We start from the raw sequence: 20,414 nt of genomic DNA on the forward strand, positions 1-20,414 counted from the left end.
AACAACAGACAAAAGCAGCTATTTCAAATGACAAAATAAAGGATCTCTTTGTAAATAATTTAATTTACTCCAGCAGATAAAATGGATCACTGGAAACACCTAAAGGGGATAAAATAAATCACAGTATATATCCCTTTAATTATAGTTACTTCATATGCATGTGTACAATATCCATTTAAAGGGATATGAAACCCAAACAAATTATTTTGTGATTCAGATGGAGCATATAATTTTTAAAATGTCTAATTCACTTCTATTCTAAAATTTGCTTTGTTTCTATGATATTCTGTGTTTAAGAGATACCTAGGTATGTGTCTGGAGCACTAAATAGCAGGAAATAGTGCAGCCATCTAGTGCTCTTGCAAGTGGATAACATTCTTGCAAAGCTGCTGCCATAAAGTGCTCCAGAAAGGGGCAGGATCCTAAGCATACGTCCCTGCTTTTTAACCAAAGATACCAAGAGAACAAATAAAAATTGCTTATAGAAGTAAATTATAAAGTTGTTTAAAACTGCATGCTTTATTTGTATCATGAAAGAAAAAATTTGGTGTTTCATGTCCCTTTAATGTGGTGATACTGTAAATTCATTCATTTTTATAGAGCTTCTCCAATTGAAGAATTGAGACAAGGGGGCCCATTTATTAAGCTCCGGATGGAGCTTGAGGGCCCGTGTTTCTAAAGACCGCTGCTCCATAACCCTGTCCGCCTGCTCTGAGCAGGCGGACACACATCGCTGAAAATCAACCCGATCGAGTACATTCGGGTTGATTGACACCTCCCTGCTGGCGGCCGATTGGCCCCGATTCTTCAGGGGGCGGCGTTGCACCAGCAGCTCACAAGAGCTGCTGGTGCAATGCTGAATGCGGAGAGGCATTCAGCGAGGTCTGGCAGACCTGATCCGCACTGTCGGATCAGTTCCGCCAGACCTTTGATAAATATCCCCCAAGTAGTCCCCAAAAATATTTTCCTTTTCTTCATTTCTACACTAATAAATGTGGGCTATTAAAGGGACATAATACTTGTATGCTAAATCACTTGAAACTGAGGCAGCATAACTGTAAAAAGCTGACAGGAAAATATCACCTGAGCATCTCTATGTAAAAAAGGAAGATATTTTACCTCACAATCTCCTCAGCTCAGCAGAGTAAGTTCTGTGTAAAAAGTTATACTCAGCTGCTCCCAGCTGCAGGTAAAAAAAAAAAAAAAAATGAAGAAATGAACAGCAGCCAATCAGCATCAGCAGTGCTGAGGTCATGAACTCTTACTGTGATCTCATGAGATTTGACTTAACTCTCATGAGATTTCATAGTAAGCTTCCTTTACCTGATTGGTGAAATAATGAGAGTTCACGAGGCTCATCCCCTAAGCTGTCCTAGGACAGACACACTAAAATGCTGCTTAGAAATCCTTTACAATGGGAGGTGGCTACTGAGGAACTTTTGAGGTAAAATATCTTTCTTTTTTACATAGAAATGCTCAGGTGATATTTTCTAGTCAGCTTTTTACAGCTATGCTGCATCACTTTCAAGTGTTTAAACATTTGGGTATTATGGCCCTTTAACCATTTTTCTAGGAAAGAGATCTTTAGGTTTTTTTCTGATAACCAAGGACCATTCTTTTCTTGGTGTTATGTAGTTAGAAACTCAAGCATACAAAGATTTTTTAATTTTTTTTTAACTGACTTTATAAGCATACTTTTGAAATTCTCTTTTTTGCCCCTTTAAAGGGACATTCTACTTAAAATGTTAATCTGTGCATTTCAATGTGTATTCAAAGCTTTCTCTCAATATACTTTATTAAACAAAAAATGTTTCTAATAAAATCTATTATAGACGGTTTCTAGAAATTGCATTGAAACTCAGCATCAAGTTTTTATGTTAATTATGTGTCTCTTTTAGGATACTGCATCCTTGTTGGACATGTGCAAGAGACATGGACAGAACATATTTCAATGCCTGTACAACGACCACCAGCAGGTATACTACTATGTGTGTGGCTTGTTTGCAGAGCTGTTGAGCATGTGTAAAATAATTGTGAACGCATGTCCTGCTATACAGGGACTATTTTCCAATATCATATTCAGTGGATTTTTTTACATTTAGAAATGAGCCGCTTAATTTGCCACATGTGCACTAAATCGTACATAATGATAACGAGCCAATCAAAAATGTTTTTTTGGAGTTGGGGAAAAATGATATATCTTGTGAAATCCAAAAGGTTACATTAGAAATGACATTTTATTCCCAAAATGTGTCACATGTTTGCTTCTTGGACTAGTAAGAACGGGACAAACTCTGAGGGGTCTTTGGGAGGAGTATGACTGGTCCATTGGGCAGAGCTGGAGGGTGTGGTGAAGACAGAGCGCTGCATGCTAGGGGTAGGGTTTTGGTTTGATTGTTGGGTATGATCTTCCTTGTGGGTGTGGTCAGTCCCTCGTTTCTTTTATAGAGACAGGACCAGAACATCATTACAGAATTGTAAGGAGGGATAGCAGGAAAAAAAAACTCCCAACTTGAGCCCTTCCCTGTTGAGCTTGAATGTTATAGCTTTGTAGAGTGCATTAAATTAAAAATATTTTGCATCAAGAAGGTGTTTAATATTAAACTAACAAGACGTACATGTTTGTAAACAGTTGACACCTAGGAATCTTTTGCTCACTAAATGATAAGGGTGGAAAACTACCATGGGAAAAGGTAGTTAATTCAGCACAAAAGCATTTAAAAAAATGCCTTGCAATTGCTTTGTAATATATGCTATGTTTGCTTTTTAATGGAACAAACACCTTTTTGAGTACAATGTCCCTTTAACCCACCCAGAAACAATAGCATTACTGTCCCTTGTAACATAAATATAGAATTTCATATTATTTTACTTCTTTGTAGACACAATGGGAATATCACATGCATAATTTTCATTCATGCATTCTAGATGCAGCAGTGCAGATTCATGGCGGCTTGCAGGGATTGGTCAGCCCTGGAGGAGGAGCTTATTTCAGAAGCAGGAGTGTGGGGGCCATTGTACACTACTAAAAAACAACGGTGGCAGTTAAGCCCTTATGAGGGTCCTTGGCGCATCAGGAAAAGGATGCAACCAATTCAAAGGAAGCTGGAGATCATGGTAATTTGGCCTGAATCATATACTTTACTTAAACTCTTGATACATTTGAATTCCTCCTTAATATGCACATTATAATGTCTAAACACCCCTAATCTGCCGCCCCCGACATTGCCAACACCGAAATAAACTTATTAACCCCTAATCTGCCGCTCCCAACATCGCCGCCAATAATAAAAGTTATTAACCCCTATTCCGCCGCTCCCCGACATCGCCACCACTAATAAAAGTTATTCAGCCCTATTTCGCCGCTTACCGACATCACTGCCACTAATAAAAGTTATTAACCCCTATTCCACCGCTCCCCGACATCGCCGCCACTCAGAGGCGTAACTAGAAACCACAGGGCTGAGGTGCAAGAATCTAAGAAGGGCCCCCCCCCCAAAAAAAAGGGAATTTGATACATAACATATTTTTTTTTAACATTTAACACAGAAAAAAAAATGTGAATCAGATTACATGTCTGCAAAAGGAGGTACCCTGTGCCCACAATCTGTGAGATGGTCTGACCCCCTATTACTGTATATAGTGACACTGTTTAACCCACCAGTACTGTATATAGTGAGTCAATGACACGGTCTGTAATCTGCCGGTGAGATGGCTGGCCTGACCCTACCTGCCCTAGTACTTTATAAAGTGACCACAGTAGTCTGTGACATAGTCCAGCCCCCCCCCATACTGTATATAGTATTACTGTATAGTGACACTGTTTACCCCTTTCCCCCCATGCTGTAGTAACAAGGTCTGTTATTTGCTGGTTCCACAAACACACACACACACATACATGCATAAATACACACACAGTCACATACATACACACACACACACACACACACACACACATACATGCATAAATACACACACAGTCACATACATACACACACACATACACACACACACACATACATGCATAAATACACACACAGTCACATACATACACACACACACACACATACATGCATAAATACACACACAGTCACATACATACACACACACACACACACACATACATGCATAAATACACACACAGTCACATACATACACACACACACACACACATACATGCATAAATACACACACAGTCACATACATACACACACACACACATACATGCATAAATACACACACAGTCACATACATACACACACACACACACACACACATACATACATACATGCATAAATACACACACAGTCACATGCATACATACACACACACACACATATAAACACCAATGGGTAAAACAGAAAGACTAACCCCTGTAGTCAGAGACACTCGTGAAGCATCATGTCACAATCACATGATATCAGTACAGGCAATGGCAGGTCAACATTTTTCATTTAAAAATTATTATTATTTTTTTATTATTATTATTTTTTTTAAGCTGGGCCCCCACCCTTGGGAGCCCAGTCGTAATTGCGACCTCTGCACCCCCTGTAGTTTTGCCCCTGCCGCCACTAATAAAAGTTATTAACCTCTATTCCTCCGCTCCCTGACAGCACCTCCACTATAATAAATTTATTAACCCCTAAACCTCTGGCCTCCCACATCACCGCCACTAAATAAACCTATTAACCCCTAAACCGCCAGCCCCCCATATTGCAAAAAACTAAATGAAACTATTAACCCCTAAACCTAACAACCCCCTAACTTTATATTAAAATTACAATATCCCTATCTTAAAATAAATAAAAATTTACCTGTGAAATTAAAAAAAAACTAAGTTTAAACTATAAATTAACCTAACATAACTATTATACTTAACTTAAAAAATTTAAAACACTAACCCACAAAGATCCACAGTTTCTGAAGTCCGGACATCCATCCTTATCCAAGTGGCGAGAAGTCTTAATCCAGGCGGCGAGAAGTCTTCATCCAGGCGGCGTCTTCTATCTTCATCCCGGCAGCGTCTTCTATCTTCATCCCGACGGCGCCGAGCGGATCCATCCTTGAAGACATCCGGACTAGGAGCATCCTTTTCATACAGTCACCGCCGTACACTGGATCTTCAATCCAAGGGAGCCTTTTCAAAATGGCGTCCCTTGCATTCCTATTGGCTGATTTGATTCTTGAAATTCAAATCAGCCAATAGGATGAGAGCTACTGAAATCCTATTGGGTGTTCAAATCAGCCAATAGGATGAGAGCTAATGAAATTCTATTGGCTATTCAAATCAGGGTTAATAAGGGGTTAATAAGTTTTAAATAGTGTTTGCGATGTGGGAGGGCGGTGGTTTAGGGGTTAATAGGTAGTTTATGAGTGTTAGTGTACTTTTTAACACTTAAAGTTATGAGTTTTATGAAACATTTTTGTTACACAAAATCCAAAACTACTGCTCTCAGATGGCGGTATTGATTGTGTCGGTATAGGCTGTAACGCAAGCATTTTAACCTCACCGCACAACCTGCAATAACGGAAAATCCCACGCAAAAACGTCATTTTTTTGAGTGCGGGATTGACGTTGCGTTACAGGCTAAAATGCTTGTGGTATAGCTATACCGACACAACTCGTAATGGTTGCGTTACTGTTTTTACGCTGAAATTGCCATTTTTTAGCGTTAAAACAGTAACTCAAAACTTGTAATCTAGGTGATTGATTTAAATCACGATTTAAATCACTAGTTAGTAAGACTTGATTTAAATCATGCTTTTCTACATAAAGGTTTAATTTTTAGAATAATAACTTTTCAGATAATTTTTCCTGTTATATCAGAAAATTACTGAGTTAGTTATATCATAGAAATACTTAGATGATTATGAAATTATCGGAAGGTTAACTATCTCCAACTTAGGGCTAGATTACGAGTGGAGCTCAATTTATGGCTCCCGCTCACACATTGACTCCGCTAGAAGTAAGATTTTTGCGCACGTTGGGTATCGAGCGTACTATGAGTTAAAAGTACAACGTTTTTGCAGGAGCGATAACCCGACTTGCGCAAAAGCCGAACTTTTTCGACAATAGACTTCAATGTAGCATGAAAAGTGGAAAAAATCTAAGACCATACTCGCGCGTTTAACCTGACATGAAATATGAATATTTCACATTCCAATGTTCTTCAAATAGAAGAATATGTTCTATTTATTCTTTAATATATAAGAATATATATATTCTTATAAATAACCAGTGATTACAAGGTTATTGCTACTGCAAGCTTACGGTAGCAATTAGTGCTTATAAAATTATAGATCTCTGGTTAATTTTATAAATGTCTCCAAAATGCCCCCAAAATCAACTGTGATATAATTTATTAAAAAATAAAGATAGTAGCATCTTTAGTTTTTAATAAAATAACTGCAAAAAGCAATTTTGGGGCCTAAAGGGAGCAGGTGTGGGGTGTTGGAAAAAAAAGCACAGAAAAGTGCCTTTACTAGACATGTGTGACACTAAAATTATTTGTTTCGTTTAATTTTTATTAGTTAAATAAATAATTTTGTTTCCACAAATTAGTTTAGTTAACTTTAAAAAAAAAAGTCGTTTCGGCAAATTAGTTATGTTAAGTTAAATCGTTTTTTCAATCCGTTCGTTTTTTCGGATCCATTCTTTATTCATATGCATTATTCTATTCTGAAGTTTAGAATAGAATAATGCATATGAATAAAGAATGGATCCGAAAAAACTATTTAACTTAACATAACTAATATACCGGCGATTGCCGAAACAAAATTATCTAAAACCACCGCCACCCACATCGCCAACACTAAATAAAGATTTTAACCCCTAAACCGCTGTCCCCCCACATCACCAACACTACCTTAACATATTAAACCCTAAACCGCACCCCCCACATAGTTGACACTAAATAATGCTATTAATCCCTAAACTGCCGTTCCCCTACATCGCCGACACTAACTAAACAATAAATAAACCTATTAACCCCTAAACCACCGTTCCCAAACATCGCCAACACTAACTTAACCCCTAAACCACAGTTCCCCGGCATCGCCGACACTAACTAAACACTAAATAAACCTATTAACCCTTAAACCGCCGTTCCCAAACATCACCAACACTAACTAAACCTATTAACCCCTAAACCGCAGTTCCCAAACATTGCCAACACTAACTAAACCTATTAACCCCTAAACCGCTGTTCCCAAACATCGCCAACACTAACTAAACCTATTAACCCCTAATCTGCAGTTCCCAAACATCGCCAACACTAACTAAACCTATTAACCCCTAAACTGCAGTTCCCAAACATCGCTGACACTATCTAAACCTATTAACCCCTAAACCGCCATTCCCAAACATCGCCAGCACTAACTAAACCTATTAACCCCTAAACCACAGTTCCCCGACATCGCTGACACTAAACCTATTAACCCCTAAACCGTCGCACCCTACATCACAACAACCTAAATTAAACTATATTAACTCCTAAACCTAACACCCCCTAACTTTAACATAATTAAAGTAAACCTAAATTAAAGTTAGAAATATTAACTACCCATTTAAAAATAAATACAAACTTAGCTGTGAAATAAAAATAAAACCTAAGCTAGCTACAATATAACTATTTACTAACTACCTACTTAAAATAAATACAAACTTATCTGTGAAATAAAAATAAAACCTAAGCTTGCACTAATAAAATCTAACATTACTAAAAATAAAAAACCTAACATAACTAAAAATAAAAAGCCTAACATTACAAAAATAAAAAACACTAAAATTACAAAAAGTAAAAAAAACCTACCATTACAAAAAATAACAAACGAAATTATCCAAAACAATAAAAATTATTCCTTTTCTAATACCCCGTTTAAAAAAAAAACAAAACACCCCAAAATAAAAAAACACTAATCTATAATAAACTACCAATGACCCTTAAAAGGGCCTTTTATAAGGCATTGCCCTAAAATTAACAGCTCTTTTGCAAAAAACTAAAAACAAACACCCCCAGCCCCCCAAACCCACTAAATAAAAATAAACCTAATCTACCCTTTGCCCCAAAAAGGGCATTTGTATGGGCATTGCCCTTAAAAGGGCATTCAGCTATTTTTCGGCCCATTAAAATAAAAAAATGCCTAATCTAAAAACACCCCAAAAAAAACCATTACAAAAAATAACAAACAAAATAATCCAAAATAATAAAAATTATTCCTATTCTAATACCCTGTTTAAAAAGAAAAAAACACCCCAAAATAAAAAAAAACAAAGTTAAACAGCTCTTTTGCAAACAAATTAAAACAAATACCCCCTAACATTACAACCCCCCCCCCCTTCAAACCCACAAAATAAAAAAAAAAACTAATTAAAAAAAAAAACTAATTTACACATTGCCCTGAAAAGGGCATTTGTATGGGTATTGCCCTTAAAAGGGCATTCAGCTCTTTTACTGAGCTTAAAAGGGCATTCAGCTCTTTTTGAATCAGCCAATAGAATTGAGAGCTGCTTAAATCCTATTGGATAGCAGCCTCTTTTTGCTCAACATGTGCCTTTCACAGAGAAGAACTTTCATGTAGCATATCAGTCTGATCCTGACTTAACAGTACAGTCCAACCCCCGAAATACCAGGCAATCCCTCTCTGAACAAGAGAAACGGCAAAACCCCAGACGTACGGCTGCTTCTTGGGTGGTAACTAGCCATAGAACAAGCTATTATGCTATTGTTCGTTCCCAGGTTGAGCGCTTCTCTCTTTTTATTTATGCAAATTATGACTCTTAGGGAAGTCTCCCTAAGTGTGATGCGGGAATCAAGACGTGTAGTCGTTGCTCAGTGTGCCTAGAGGGATATGGCTGCACCTCACTGACGAGGCCCAGACTAGGCCGAAATGTACGTCTGGGGTTTTGTCCTTTCTCTTTCAGAGAGGGATGCCTGGTATTTCGGGGCTGGACTGTACTGTTTAGTCAGGTTTAGTTAGTTTTGGTGATATTTGGGAAAGACAGTTTAGGGGTTAATAGGTTTAGTTTGTGTCGGCGTGGTTTGGGAACTGTGGTTTAGGGTTTGATAGGTTTAGTTAGTGTCGGCGATGTCGGGGAACTGTGGTTTAGGGGTTAATAGGTTTAGTTATTTTTGGCGATGTTTGGGAACGGCGGTTTAGTGGTTAATAGCTTTATTTTTTTATTTACTTAGTGTCGACGATGTCGGGGAACTGCGGTTTAGGGGTTAATAGGTTTAGTTAGTGTCGGCTATGTTTGGGAACTGCGGTTTAGGGGTTAATAAGTTTAGTTAGTGTTGGCGATGTCGGGGAACTGTGCTTTAGGGGTTAGTAGGTGTAGTTAGTGTCTGCAATGTTTGGGAACTGTGGTTTAGAGTTTAATAGGTTTAGTTAGTGTCGGGGATGTTTGGGAACTGCGTTTTAGGGTTTAATAGGTTTAGTTAGTGTCGGCAATGTCGGGGAACTGCGGTTTAGGGGTTAATAGGTTTAGTTAGTTTTGGCGATGTTTGGGAAAGACAGTTTAGGGGTTAATAGGTTTAGTTTGTGTTGGCGTGGTTTGGGAAGTACGGTTTAGGGTTTAATAGGTTTAGTTAGTGTCGGCGATGTCGGGGAACTGTGGTTTAGGGGTTAATAGGTTTAGTTATTTTTGGCGATGTTTGGGAACGGCGGTTTAGTGGTTAATAGCTTTATTTTTTTATTTACTTAGTGTCAGCGATGGTGGGGAACTGCGGTTTAGTTTAGAACAATGAAAAATTCTGAATATGAATAAAGAATGGATCAGAAAATTCGGAAACTGATTTATTCATTTTCGGAATTTTTTGGGATTTTAGTTATGGTGCCGATTCAGAAATTTTGATGCATTCCAATCTCCGAATCGGCCAAAATTCGTCCGAAAACAAAATTCGGCAGAAACGAAACGCACATGTCTAGCCTTTAAATTGCGGTCTATGGGAACTGTGTGTTCCCAGTAAAAATATATATGTATATGCTTATATACCTGTACATATATATTTACACTTCCATCTGCCATCGCTGCCTTACTTACCCCCTGTGCTGTGCGAGTTCTCATAATCGTGCTCTGGTAGTACTCAGTGGAGCGCTAATATCGCTTCTCTAAAGCAATATTTAGCACTCCACTTTTAATCTGGCCCTAAATAAATACTAGATAGAGTTATGTATTTAAAGCAAAGATTAGCCTGGAAATACCAAGCAGATGTATTTTTTAAATTATATTAGCACCTCCATATTTTATCCTAGGTTTCCTTCTCTGCTGAGTGTGCAACCAATGACTAGCGGTGCTCTTCCACTTTTAACCGTAATTGGAAGGATGACAGTTTTCAGACTTTAACCTTTTAACGCCGTTATGCCGTTCTATTCCGTCATATTTACACTGGGCTTTAAAGCCGTTATGACGGAATAGAACGTCATAACAAACGGCTGTCCTGAAGCCTTCTGTGCTTCAAGGACTTGATCGCGGTCTGGAGGGCGTTCCTAGGGTTGTAGGGACGCCCCCCAGATGCGATCCAATAATTGAAATCTTGCGATCGTATGCACGATCGCGTAGTTTCAATTTGTCTACATCGGAACAGGTGTTCCAATGTAGGCACTTTAACCCTGTCACGAAAGGGTTAAAGGACCAGTTTATACAGTAGATTTGCATAAACAACACATGCATGATAAAAAGACAATGCAATTGCACTTAGTCTGAACTTCAAATGAGTAGCAGATTTTTTCTGACAAATTTCAAAGTTATGTCTATTTCCACTCATGTGACAGCCATCAGCCAATCACAAATGCATATACTTGCATATATTCTGTGAATTCTTGCACATGCTCAGTAGGAAATGATGACTCAAACAGTGTAAATATAAAAAAACTGAGCACATTGTGTTAATAGAAGTAAATTGGAAAGTTGTTTAAAATTGTGTGCTCTATCTGACTCATGAAAGTTTAATTTTGACTTGAGTGTCCCTTTAAATTACAAGAAAATGGGACAAAATAAATACTGAAAGTATACTGGAATTTTTTTAACAGTTGTGTGCACAGTTAAGCTGTACACTTATTTCTTTCATACCTTTGCCTCATTTATTTTTTTATTTTTTTGCCTTTCAGAAACCTGCAGGGGAGGGAGACGATGCTTCTCTTCAAAGAGTTACGACCCAAGGTATGCCTTCATAAACAGAGACCTGGAGCAAAACCAGTTATGACTGATGTAGAAACTAGCATTGGCTGCTGTTAGCAATTTAGGGGTCAGTTGTAATCTTTCAAAAATTCGCGTTTCATATATATATGTATTTATACAGTATATAATGTCAAGCCCTAAACTACCAGCCAACCCAAAATGTAACTCGCCACTTTTGATCCCAACTACTAACCACCCATACCACACCCACTAACCCACCCCCTATTTGCATAGAGAAATGCAAATAGGGGGTGGGTAGCGAAATATAACAATGGTTTTCACTTGCCATTAATTGTCGGGATCCACATGTTCCCTGTTTTTGTTGAAAGATAAATTTTGAGAGCGAAATGACTTTAGCTTTCAAATGAAATAAAGTAGTTGGGTACCAGCTGAAATATTACAATTCTAAATTTCAACTTATAAATGTTGCAAAGCTCAAAATGTTGCAATTGAAATGCTGTAAGTGCATTTATATGATGGGAAGCCCACTCCATATGTATTTTGTATCAGTGGTGTTTTTCATTTATGAGCTGCCCTAGGCACTGGTAAATATGTTCCCTTGCCCCAAACAATTTTAGTTCATACTTGCCTGATATATTTTTAACACTTGTAGACCAGGAATGTATGAAGGGTTCTTGTGCCACCAATAGACAACAAATAATCCTTGATTGGTAATAAAATTCATAAATTGCTTCCTCTAAATTCTGCTGCCTTAGGCAGAGGTCTAGTTGGTCTAGTCCAAAATATGCACCTGGTTTATATTATTGGGGATTGGCAGAGGATTGCAAAAAATATGACCAAAACATTTGAAGACAAATACAGGATATTTCTAAATTCCTGTAAAGCAAGTATCTAAGATAAGTTATTCACATTTTTACATCAACCACATTATAATTAGAGGGTCATGTGATTAAAAGTTCACCATTTTATCATCTATGTGATATCCATAAGGTTATGTTATTCCTCATTTGAAAGTGGGGTCTCTCCTCTTTTGCACTAGGGATCTTAAGTTAATTGATGCAGAGGGATAAAGTTTATGTGCCTTATTATTTTTATCATTTAGAACCCTGTTATTACAGGTTTATATATATATATATATATATATATATATATATATATATATATATATATATTGTATTTCTCTTGTAAGGTGTATCCAGTCCATGGGTTCATCCATTACTTGTGAGAAATTCTCCTTCCCAACAGGAAGCTGCAAGAGGACACCCACAGCAGAGCTGTCTATATAGCTCCTCCCCTAACTGCCACCCCCAGTCATTCTCTTGCAGCTCTCGACAAGATAGGAAGTATCAAGAGATATGTGGTGACTTAGTGTAGTTTTACCTTCAATCAAAAGTTTGTTGTTTTTAAACGGTACCGGCGTTGTACTGTTTTACTCTCAGGCAGAAATTAGAAGAAGAGTTCTGCCTGGAGGTTGATGATCTAAGCGGTTTGTAACTAAGGTCCATTGCTGTTCTCACACATAACTGAAGAGTATGGGACAACTTCAGTTGGGGGAACGGCCTGCAGATTACCTGCTTTGAGGTATGTTCAGTATATTTATTTCTAGAGAGATGAATGAGTTCTAGAAAATGCTGACAGAGCCTTGTGTATTTGAGGTAAGCCTGATGCAGTGATTTAACAGCGACTGGGATAATGCTTACAAAACAGGGTAATACTCTTATTACTTAGTGACAGTTAAACGTTTACATGAATTCAAAAATAGGACGTTTTTTTCTCTGAGGGAGATAACTCTTTGTTTGGGGCCTAGTTTCCACATGGCTAATCAGATACTCCTAGGAGTATTTTCTTAAGGCCCCTCTGGCATCCAGTACATGGTGGGAGGGGCCTATTTTAGCGCTCTAAATGCGCAGTTTTAATTCAGACTGAGACATCCAGCTTCCCTAGAGGAGTCCTCTGGCACCTGAGGACCTTTATAAGGGGTTTATTTCTGCACAAAATCGTACTTGAGGGCAGGTATGAGCCTCAGCAGAGCTGTGGCAGGGGGCTTAACTGTCTTGTAACGTTTTTTTAACGTTTTTAAATCCGGTTTGGGGCCTAAGGGGTTAATCATCCATTTGCAAGTTGGTGCAATGTTGCTTTAGTCCCTTACACACACTGTAAAAATTTCGAAGACTTTACTATATTTTTACACTGTTTTGCAGTTTAAGTGTTAGTTTTTTTCTCTTAAAGGCACAGTAACATTTTTGTTTAATTGCTGTTTCACCTTTATTAAAGTGTTTTCCAAGCTTGCTTGTCTCATTACTAGTCTGTTAAACATGTCTGACATAGAGGAAACTCCTTGTTCAATATGTTTAGAAGCCATGGTGGAACCCCCTCTTAGAATGTGTACCAAATGTACTGAAATTTCTATAAACTATAAAGACCATATTAAGGCGCTTAAAGATTTATCTCCAGGGGATTCTCTGACTGAAAAAAGGGAGATTATGCCATCTAGCTCTCCCCATGTGTCAGAACCTATAACTCCCGCTCAAGTGACGCCAAGTACATCTAGCGCGTCTAATTTTTTTACCTTACAGGACATGGCGGCAGTTATGAATGCTACCCTCACAGAGGTATTTTCCAAACTGCCAGGGTTACAAGGAAAGCGAGACAGCTCTGGGGCTAGAACTAATACAGAACTTTCTGACGCTTTAATGCCTGTGTCCGATATACCCTCACAATACTCAGAAGCCGAGGCAGGTGAGCTTCTATCTGTGGATGACATTTCAGACTCAGGGAAGGCATTGCTTCAGTCTGATTCTGAAATGACAGCATTTAAATTTAAGCTTGAACACCTCCGCTTATTGCTTAGGGAGGTTTTAGCGACTCTGGATGATTGTGACCCCATTGTGGTTCCAGAGAAATTGTGTAAAATGGACAAATACTTTGCAGTGCCTGTTTACACTGATGTTTTTCCAGTCCCTAAGAGGTTTTCGGAAATTATTACTAAGGAATGGGATAGACCAGGTGTGCCGTTATCTCCCCCTCATGCTTTCAAAAAGATGTTTCCCATAGATGCCGCCGTACGGGACTCGTGGCAGACAGTCCCTAAGGTGGAGGGAGCAGTCTCTACCCTAGCTAAGCGTACAACTATCCCCGTCGAGGACAGTTGTGCTTTCGTAGATCCTATGGATAAAAAATTGGAGGGTCTCCTTAAGAAAATTTTTATTCATCAAGGTTTTATTCTCCAGCCTCTTGCATGCATAGCCCCAGTTACTGCTGCAGCGGCTTTTTGGTTCGAGTCTCTTGAGGAGGCTCTGCAGGTGGAGACTCCGCTAGACGATATTCTAGACAGGATTAAAGCTCTTAAGTTAGCTAATTCCTTTATTTCTGACGCTGTTTTTCAGTCCTGGTCAGCAGACGTTACTTCAAAGTCTAAGCTTCTTAACATCCCCTTCAAGGGACAGACCCTATTCGGGCCTGGTCTGAAGGAGATCATTTCTGATATTACTGGAGGAAAAGGTCACGCCCTTCCTCAGGATAGGTCCAATAAGTTAAGGACCAAACAGAATAATTTTTGTTCCTTTCGAAACTTCAAGAGTGGCGCAGCTTCAGTTTTCTCTAATGCAAAACAAGAGGGAAATTTCGCCCAGTCCAAACCAGTCTGGAGACCTAACCAGGCTTGGAACAAGGGGAAGCAGGCCAAGAAACCTGCGGCTGCCTCTAAGACAGCATGAAGGAGTAGCCCCCGATCCGGGACCGGATCTAGTAGGGGGCAGACTTTTTCTCTTCGCCCAGGCTTGGGCAAGAGACGTCCAGGATCCCTGGGCGCTAGAGATTGTTTCCCAGGGATATCTTCTGGAATTCAAAGGTTCATCTCCAAAGGGGAGATTTCATCTCTCACAACTATCTGTAAACCAGATAAAAAGAGAGGCATTCTTACGTTGCGTTCAAGACCTACTGGTCATGGGAGTGATCCACCCAGTTCCAAGAGAGGAACAGGGGCTGGGTTATTATTCAAACCTGTTTATAGTTCCCAAAAAAGAGGGAACTTTCAGACCTATCTTGGATCTCAAGATCCTAAACAAATTTCTCAGGGTCCCATCCTTTAAAATGGAGACAATCCGAACCATCCTCCCTATGATCCAGGAGGGTCAATATATGACTACCGTGGACTTAAAGGATGCTTATCTCCACATTCCGATTCACAGAGATCATCAGTTCCTCAGGTTCGCCTTCCTAGACAGGCATTACCAGTTTGTGGCTCTTCCCTTCAGGTTAGCCACGGCACCAAGAATCTTTACGAAGGTTCTAGGGTCCCTTCTGGCGGCTCTAAGGCCGCGGGGCATAGAGGTAGCCCCTTACCTAGATGACATTCTGATTCAGGCGTTGACTTTTCAAATCGCCAAGTCCCATATGGACATTGTTCTGGCCTTTCTGAGGTCTCGCGGGTGGAAAGTGAACATAGAAAAGAGTTCTATCTCTCCTCTCACAAGAGTTTCCTTCCTAGGAACTCTGATAGATTCAGTAGAAATGAAAATTTTTCTGACAGAAGTCAGGATATCAAAACTTCTAACTTCTTGCCGTGCTCTTCATTCCACTTCTCAGCCATCAGTGGCTCAGTGTATGGAAATGATCGGCCTAATGGTAGCGGCAATGGACATAGTTCCGTTTGCCCGCCTACATCTCAGACCACTGCAACTTTGCATGCTCAGCCAGTGGAATGGGGACTACACAGATTTGTCTCCTCTGTTAAATCTGGATCAAGAGACCAGGGATTCTCTTCTCTGGTGGTTATCTTGGGTCCATCTGTCCAGGGGAATGAGTTTCCGCAGGCCAGAGTGGACTATAGTGATGACAGATGCCAGCCTTCTGGGCTGGTGCGCAGTCTGGAACTCCCTGAAGGCTCAGGGTTCGTGGACTCAGGAGGAAGTCCTCCTTCCGATAAACATTCTGGAACTAAGAGCGATATTCAATGCTCTTCAGGCTTGGCCTCAACTAGCTGCGGCCAAGTTCATCAGATTTCAGTCGGACAATATCAAGACTGTAGCCTATATCAACCATCAGGGGGGAACAAGGAGTCCCCTGGCAATGATGGAGGTTTCCAGGATAATTCTATGGGCAGAGGTTCACTCTTGCCATCTCTCAGCTATCCATATCCCAGGAGTAGAGAACTGGGAGGCGGATTTTCTAAGTCGGCAGACTTTTCATCCGGGGAGTGGGAGCTCCATCTGGAGGTATTTGCCCAGCTGATTCAACTTTGGGGCAAACCAGAACTGGATCTGATGGCGTCTCGTCAGAATGCCAAGCTTCCTTGTTACGGGTCCAGGTCAAGGGATCCCCAGGCAGCGCTGATAGATGCTCTAGCAGTGCCCTGGTCCTTCAACCTGGCTTATGTGTTTCCACCGTTTCCTCTCCTCCCTCGTCTGATTGCCAAGATCAAGCAGGAGAGAGCTTCGGTGATTTTGATAGCGCCTGCGTGGCCACGCAGGACTTGGTATGCGGATCTGGTGGACATGTCATACTCTCCACCATGGACTCTGCCGCTGAGGCAGGACCTTCTACTCCAAGGTCCATTCAAACATCCAAATCTAATTTCTCTGCGTCTGACTGCTTGGAGATTGAACGCTTGATTTTATCAAAACGTGGTTTCTCAGAGTCGGTCATTGATACCTTGATTCAGGCTTGAAAGCCTGTCACCAGGAAAATCTATCATAAGATATGGTGTAAATATCTTCATTGGTGTGAATCCAAGGGTTACTCGTGGAGTAAGGTCAGGATTCCCAGGATACTATCTTTTCTCCAAGAAGGATTGGAGAAGGGATTATCGGCTAGTTCCTTAAAGGGACAGATTTCTGCTCTGTCTATTCTTTTGCACAAGCACCTGGCTGATGTTCCAGACGTTCAGGCATTTTGTCAGGCTTTGATTAGAATCAGGCCTGTGTTTAAACCTGTTGCTCCGCCATGGAGTTTAAATTTAGTTCTTAAAGTTCTTCAAGGGATTCCGTTTGAACCCTTGCATTCCATAGATATCAAGCTTTTATCTTGGAAAGTTCTGTTTTTAGTAGCTATCTCTTCGGCTTGAAGAGTTTCAGAGTTATCTGCCTTGCAGTGTGATTCCCCTTATCTGATCTTCCATGCAGATAAGGTAGTTTTGTGTACCAAACCTGGGTTTCTTCCTAAGGTAGTATCTAATAGGAATATCAATCAGGAAATTGTTGTTCCGTCACTGTGTCCTAATCCTTCTTCAAAGATGGAACGTCTGTTACACAATCTTGATGTGGTTCGTGCTTTAAAGTTTTATTTGCAAGCTACTAAGGATTTTCGTCATACATCTGCATTGTTTGTCGTCTACTCTGGAAAGAGGAGAGGCCAAAAGGCTTTAGCAACTTCTCTTTCTTTTTGGCTGAGAAGCATAATCCGTTTAGCTTATGAGACTGCTGGCCAGCAGCCTCCTCAAAGAATTACAGCTCATTCTACTAGAGTGGTAGCTTCCACATGGGCTTTTAAACATGAGGCCTCTGTTGAACAGATTTGTAAGGCGGCGACTTAGTCTTCGCTTCATACTTTTTCTAAATTCTACAGATTTGATACTTTTGCTTCCTCTGAGGCTATTTTTGGGAGAAAGGTCTTGCAGGCAGTGGTGACTTCCGTTTAAGTGTCTGCCTTGTCCCTCCCTTCATCCGTGTCCTAAAGCTTTGGTATTGGTATCCCACAAGTAATGGATGAACCCGTGGACTGGATACACCTTACAAGAGAAAACAAAATTTATGCTTACCTGATAAATTTCTTTCTCTTGTGGTGTATCCAGTCCATGGCCCGCCCTGTCACTTTAAGGCAGGTGTTTTTTATTTTTAAACTACAGTCACCACTGCACCCTATAGTTTCTCCTTTTTCTTGCTTGTCTTTGGTCGAATGACTGGGGGTGGGCAGTTAGGGGAGGAGCTATATAGACAGCTCTGCTGTGGGTGTTCTCTTGCAGCTTCCTGTTGGGAAGGAGAATATCCCACAAGTAATGGATGAACCCGTGGACTGGATACACCACAAGAGAAAGAAATTTATCAGGTAAACATAAATTTCGTTTTTTTACATGAGTCACATTCTTTCTAGAGGGTCAAGTATCCCCTCATTTAAAAGAGAAGGTGTTGCTTTTTTAAAAAATAAGTTGCGTAATGAGTATATTTTTAGGCTAAGCAAAGGACCACTCAATGCAATGGAATAGTGTAATTAACTAGTGCATAATAAAAAGACAATGATTTAACACCTACTCTGAATTTCAAATAAGCAGTAGATTTTTTTTCTGATAAATTTATTTTTTCTCCCATTTTCCGTCCCCCTGTATCATGTGACAGACATCAGCCAATAACAGACTAGTATACGTATACCCTGTGAGCTTGTGCACATGTTCAGTAGGATCTTGTTCCCCAGAAAGTGTGAATAAAATATAAAAAACTGTACAAACTTTGATAATGGAAGTAAACTGGAAAGTGTCTTTAAACTGCTGCTCTTTCTGAATCATAAAATTTTATTATGGCTTGAGAGTCCCTTTAAAGTGGATGTAAACTTTGATGAATGTGTGCCCAGTTTTTTAAAATCTTATTAAAAACAGGGGCACTTTCATTCATCAAAGTTTACATTTCACCGGTTTTGTTAAAATACTTACCTTTTATTCTTGCAAGCCGGACCAGCGATCCCCCGCCTGACGCTCGTCTCTTCATACGTCAGAAAGGAAGAATCCGGCTTCCTCCAATCACGGCATGGCCTCAGTCAATGTTTGTTCTGAGGGGGAAGCCATGATTGGAGGAAGCCGTATTCTTCATTTCTGACGTAAGAAGAGACTTGCGACAGGCGGGGGGATCGCTGGCTTTCAAGAAGAAAGGGTAAGTATTTTAACAAAACTGGTGAAATGTAAACATTGATGAATGAAAGTGCCCCTGTTTTTAATAGGATTTTTAAAAACCGGCAACACATACCCACATCACATTTTCAACAAAGCGGGTGACACCATCGCCCCCGAGCTCTGCAGCACCATCAACTGCTCCATTTAAACTGGCACCTTCCCGGATGACTGGAAGCACGCAGAATTAAAACCCCTACTGAAAAAACCCACGGCTGACCCCAATGATCCGAAGAACTACCGCCCAATCTCTTTGCTCCCCTTTGCGGCCAAAGTCATAGAGAAGTTCATCAATGCGCAACTCGTTGACTACATCGAAGCCATCCTCACCCTGGACCCCTCCCAATCCGGTTTCAGGAGCAACCACAGCACCGAGACCGCCCTCCTCGCCGCCACAGACGACATCCTCGCCCTACTCGACCGAGGAGAGACCGCCGCCCTCATTCTCCTAGACCTCTCAGCAGCATTCGACACTGTCTCCCACCTCACCCTCCGCAACCGACTACACAATGCTGGCATACACAACAAAGCCCTGGAATGTATCACCTCCTTCCTCACCGGCAGAACCCAGAAAGTTAGTCTCCCACCCTTCACCTCAAAGCCCACAGAAATCAGCTGCGGTGTACCCCAAGGCTCTTCGCTGAGCCCCACCCTATTCAACATCTACATGGCCCCTCTCTCCGCCATCGCCCAATGACACAACCTCAACATCGTCTCCTACGCCGACGATACCCAGCTAATCATCTCACTCACCAGTGTCCCCACCACCGCCAAGAGAAACGTCTACGAAGGGCTGACAGCAGTCGCCACCTGGATGAACTACAACTGCCTAAAGCTGAACGCAGACAAGACCGAAGTCTCATGGTGGCCCACAGCCCTCGGACACCCTCCAACCCCCACCGACCATGCACGAAATCTAGGGTCATCCTGGACTCATCGCTCTCCATGGACCGGCAAATCAATGCCGTCTCTTCTGCATGCTTCCACACACTTCACCTGCTGCGAAAGATCTTCAAATGGATCCCAACCGAGACCAGGAAGACTGTCACTCACGCCCTCGTCAGCAGCCGACTGGACTATGGTAACGCACTCTACTCCGGCACCACCAGCAAGCTCCAAAAGAGACTACAGCGCATCCAGAACTCCTCGGCCAGATTAATCCTTGACATCCCTCGTCAATTCCACATCACCAAACACCTGCGGGACCTGCACTGGCTCCCCATCAACAAAAGAATAACCTTTAAGCTTCTCACCCACGCATTCAAGGCCCTCCACAACATTGGTCCCGAATACTTGAACCACCGCGTTACCTTCTACACCCCTACCAGACAACTTCGATCGGCCGACCAAGCCCTCGCTGTCATCCCCCGCATCAGGAAAACCACAGCGGGAGGCAGA

At 40.8% G+C, this 20,414-nt stretch overlaps 1 protein-coding gene across 2 annotated transcripts in view; it reads left to right on the forward strand.

The window, feature by feature from the left end:
* WDFY4 (WDFY family member 4) overlaps nt 1-20,414 on the forward strand; it is a 598,790-nt gene that overhangs the window by 361,473 nt on the left and 216,903 nt on the right. For both annotated transcript variants that reach the window (XM_053692180.1, XM_053692181.1), the window contains exons 40-42: nt 1,899-1,976; nt 2,929-3,117; nt 11,110-11,161. In XM_053692180.1, the coding sequence (XP_053548155.1) occupies nt 1,899-1,976; nt 2,929-3,117; nt 11,110-11,161 (319 nt within the window). The remainder of the gene's footprint in view (nt 1-1,898; nt 1,977-2,928; nt 3,118-11,109; nt 11,162-20,414) is intronic.

Source organism: Bombina bombina, chromosome 9 (genome assembly GCF_027579735.1).
Source record: "Bombina bombina isolate aBomBom1 chromosome 9, aBomBom1.pri, whole genome shotgun sequence".
Lineage (NCBI taxonomy): Eukaryota > Metazoa > Chordata > Amphibia > Anura > Bombinatoridae > Bombina > Bombina bombina.